This window comes from Helianthus annuus, chromosome 11 (assembly GCF_002127325.2).
Source record: "Helianthus annuus cultivar XRQ/B chromosome 11, HanXRQr2.0-SUNRISE, whole genome shotgun sequence".
Lineage (NCBI taxonomy): Eukaryota > Viridiplantae > Streptophyta > Magnoliopsida > Asterales > Asteraceae > Helianthus > Helianthus annuus.
In genome coordinates this window covers 87,036,317-87,041,175 of record NC_035443.2, presented here as the reverse complement: position 1 = coordinate 87,041,175, position 4,859 = coordinate 87,036,317, and the positions used below count along the sequence as shown (strand labels likewise).

Below are 4,859 nucleotides of genomic sequence, written 5' to 3'. Positions count from 1 at the left end.
TGTCGATACTAACATGCCTCATTTCACACTGTGTACGTGCTGGTTATGCGTAATCGATTTCGAACTCTATTACATCTATTAAACTTGTATGCTCACCTTTACACTATGTGTATTGACTTTTACTTTAACGTATGTGACAGGTGCTTAGGATGCTTATTTGCTTACTTTGCTGTGAAATCGAGGCTAGGAAAGACCTAGGTCAACAATAAACAATTGTCTGTAATAAAAATCTGAGTTGTCGGAACAGAACAATTTGACTAGATCTTTTCTGTAATAATTATATTTTCATTTATGACATGGTATGGGACGTGTTGCTTTAAATATCTGGTAAATATAGTTGTTATGGAAACTTTTGGACAATTTGTTTCGCTAAGTGTCGCGCCCCGATGTTTCCGCCATCGGTTGGGGTGTGACAGAATCAATTTGAAATGCTAGGTGTTTGGAAATTGCTTGATTTATCCGAGGGTCAGAGAATGATTAAAACAAAATGGGTATTCAAGTGCAAACGCGACGATCGAGGCGTAATAGTCAGAAATAAAGCTCGCCTGGTAGTTCAAGGTTTCAGCCAGCAGGAGGGTATCGACTTCACAGAGGTTTATGCTCCGGTTTCTAGGCTCGAGGTGATTCGTATTTCCCTTGCATTTGCATCTTGGAAAGGGTTTAAGGTTTACTAGCTTGATGTTAAATCAGCATTTCTATATGGAAAAGTCAAAGAAGAGGTGTATGTCGGTCGGCCACTAGGCTTTACCGATCCTGTTCACAAGGACAAGGTCTACTTACTTGATAAAGCCTTATACGGGTTGCATCAGGCCCCGAGAGCCTAGTACAAGACTTTGTCTCAGCACCTGTTGATGAACGGTTTTACTCATGGTAAAGTAGATGCAACTCTCTTCACAAAAGAAGTTGATAGACACTTGCTGATAGTCCAAATATACGTGGATGACATAATCTTTGGTTCGACCAATGACGCACTCTTCAAAGACTTTGAAAGGGTCATGAAACTCAAGTTCAAGATGAGCTCAATGGGAGAAATGAAGTTCTTCTTAGGCTTACAAGTTGATCAGTTGCCGGGAGGAATATTCATTCACCAAACGAATTATGTTCACGACGTGTTGGAGAAATTCAGCATGACGAGAACTTCACCGATGTCAACTCCATTAGCGCTCAATCACGGCATTCATCCGGATCTCACGGGGGATAAAGTCGACGAGAAGTCACAAACGAGAAGTCATCATCAACAATTGTTTTTCATTAATCATAAATGATTAAATTGTTTTACAATAGATTAACTCTACGGACTCCTCCTCAGTCGATCACTTAACAATTCTGTTCGTTTAAGAGAAAAGGTGATGTGTGTGACAGAATAGATCTCTAACAGGTGAGATCTATTTATACTAAGTATGAAAGCTCTGTTTGTGATTGGCTGACGTCACCCCGATAGTGACATCTAATATTCCTAACAGAAAAGATTCCACAGCTGTTAACATCTTTGCAAATCTTAACATCTGTTCTAACTAGTCTAAACACCGATAAAGCAAGTACTGTTATAATGAGAAACCACTGTTGGAGCTATCCTCTATTGCTTTGATTCAAACATTTGTTTGGTCATACATATGTTTGGTCTTCTTCATCAGACCTTTGGCTTCAACAGACGTTAGCTTTCAACAGATGTTGTTTTTTCTTGAACAGCGGTTCCAAGGCTTGATCAGACGTTTGCTTTGTCTTCAACAGATATTCTGATTAGGTGTTCAAGATTCACTATCTTTGGAGAGAATCTGGTTCAAACACTTGTTTATTTCTTGATCAGATGATCATGTTTTGGCTTTTGGATATCATCTGTTTTTTATAGGTCCAACAATCTCCCCCTATAATAGATGATGCCAAAACAGATATTTATTGGATCAATCCTTATTCCTCTTCAACTAACTTCTGATTTGTGCTTTATTTTTTTATGGTAACCAACTTTCATTCCAATCACCAGGACAAATTACATAAGGATAACAGGTAGACGAGTAAGTCATCAGCATCCCTTTCGAGTAGAAGACCTACTATATCTTGCAGATCTTCAATTTTCAGGCTCATCACACTATTCATTAATGTTTTTTTTTCACTTCTCCATGTGCTTTGACTATTGTCAATTCATGGTTGGCTTTGTCTAAGGACCATTTTTGAATTTTAGAGGCAGATGAAGTTACTGGGAGTGATGTTATTGGAAGAGGTGAGAGAATATTCTTTCCTAATATATGCCCTAACAGTTCTGCTGGATTGGCATCAGGATGCCCATACATAATCACATTTATGAGGACCGTTTCGTCGTTGTTTACGCTGAGGCTAACTCAATATAGCTAATCATAACGTGCAGAATCCGTTTGAATAGTTGGCAGACACAAGTATTCAACGTTTAACACTGTTTTCATTTAATATAAACTTGTACAGAACCATAAAACAGTTCGGAGCGCTTCGCCATCCGAATGCCAATACTTATACTAGGCTCTCACCTACACTCCTATTTATAGGCCTGCCTATCCGTGCGAGTGGGCTTGGAAGAATGGACATATTCCATTTGTGCGAAGTAACTAGGTGTCCCTTCGTGCGAAGGGATCTTTACAATATAAAACCGAACTTCTAACACGCAATCCTATTACATTAATGACTCGATTCAGTGGCGTAGGCTGCAAACATTATACACCAACAAACTCCTCCTTGGATGTAGCCGCAGTCACGATCGGTCTTCAGTCTTCAATAACTTTATCCTTTTCCTTTTTCTCTTTTTCCAAATTCTTCAAATACCTTTGTCTCCCGAACCATGTTTTAAAGAAATTCTTGTATGGCTTCTTTCTTCACTAGGAATTGGAGTCTGATCAATAGGAATAGGCTTGTTCATCATCTTTATCTTCATCATCATTCTTGTTTTTTGTTTCTCCTCTTCTCGATCTCCGCCAACCTTTTCTTTTGTTCCTTATCATAAGGCACATTCACTGGTTGACCAACAAGAATGTATTGCCTAATATCAACTGAAGTGATTACTGGCACCGCAAGATGGCTCATATTGACAACCCCATTCCTGCTTCCTAGGTTTGTTTGGAAGTGACCTTAGGGAATGACAGAATCCAATGAATATTTGATAAACCTTTGTCCTTATAAGGGTTTATCTGACAGTTGACAAGGCTTGAATGTATTCGCCAACAATCCATATATATATATATATATATATATATATATATATATTTACACAATAAAAACTTGTTTTATAAGACAAAACCTTTCTGAATAAACAAGACCTTTGTTTTTTCACAACACTTGTTTTATACAAGACATTATCATATGGTTTAAACAAAGACCCTGTTGTTTACCATACAAGACATTTTTTGGTTTATACCGTACAAGACATTGTTGGTTTATACAAAGACATGACATATTTTGGTTTATACAAAACATTGATTTATACAAGACATTTCATTTGGTTTTTAACTTAACCATGCATTACTTCTTTTAAATCATTTGATTTTTCATATGATTTCATAAAAGAAACATTTTAATAAAGGTTCATGGCTACTTTTGAAATCGTTAAAACCTTTTCTTTTAATATCCAAAGCCATGAATCTTAATCACAAAAACTATGTTACTCGCAGGCATTTTTGCTGACGTTTTATTTTCACATATGTTGCTGGTACTATTATGTGATGTGTGACAACTATCATTTTTCCAGGTATTTCCGTACAATGTAAAAAGTAATTGCTCTTTAGTGACTGTGTATCCTTGAACCAATGATATGAATGATTTTTTGATTACTATCATATACATACAAATTCATTTCATGTTGCAAGAATGTTATCATTATTACATGCAACAAAATGTGGTTCAATTAGTGCACAGAACAAGGTTAGCACAGTTATCAGACAAACTAGAAGTACTGACGGGAGTTCAGTACTCAGACAGACATGATGTTAAGACACACAATGAGCCCCGAAACTAAGAGTTACACTAGAATAGTGTGTAGGAAAGTAGGGATCATAAAACTGCCTTCCGAGTGATTATTTAGGTGCCGGAAAGTGCCCGAAACACACTAAAACTGCAGAATTCTGCAGAAAACAACAAAATTCAGCAATTTCCAGCATTTTAACACCAAAATATAATGCAGAATTATAGTTTAATGGTCCAGAATGCTTTGATAAGTGTCGGGAATCAAAACTGTCATAAAAGACAACATAAAGCACACTAAACTGCGCAATTTAGCCCTTTAACGAACTGGTACCCAACCGAACAACCGGACACTACCTGAAACACCAAAATTTCACTAGAAGTATTGGTTTAGTGTTATGAAGCTAGTTTTGATCACCAAACATCATAACACATCTTAAAAACCTTAAACATCTAAAACACTAACTAATACACTTGAAACCTAACTAGATTGCTTAACCATAATTAGAAACCAACCAAGAACCCCCCACCCCCTCATTTGACGGTCACAAGTGGGTCCCCACTTGTGATTTCTTTGCAATATTTTATTTGATATGTAGAGATGATTGGAAACATAATATCCACTAGTTAAACAATTGTTGGAAGATTGTTTTGTAAACCTTAAGACTTTCATTCCCTTCATTCTTAACACTTCCAACAAACACTCCAACCTCTCATCTTCTCCTCTCATTCTCGGCTCACACATCACTCCCACACACCTCCATTTTCAACTCATTCTCATATAATCCAAGGGTTCCCTAAGGTGTCTTAAGCATATCTAAGAAGCTTGGAAGCATTGGAAGTGGAAGGACCTCATCTAGGAGCTTTTATCCATCACTTTTCTCATCCTCTTCACACTTGTTTCTTCCCTAGCCTTAGAGCTAGTAGTAAGCCCCTTT

General features: G+C 37.2%; 1 protein-coding gene across 1 annotated transcript; it reads left to right on the top strand.

The window, feature by feature from the left end:
• The first annotated feature begins 851 nt into the window (after positions 1-851).
• On the top strand, positions 852-1,265 carry LOC110888367 (uncharacterized mitochondrial protein AtMg00810-like). Its single transcript, XM_022135897.1, has one exon. It carries the CDS (start codon positions 852-854, stop codon positions 1,263-1,265), a length of 414 nt encoding a protein of 137 aa, XP_021991589.1.
• The last annotated feature ends 3,594 nt before the right edge of the window (positions 1,266-4,859 follow it).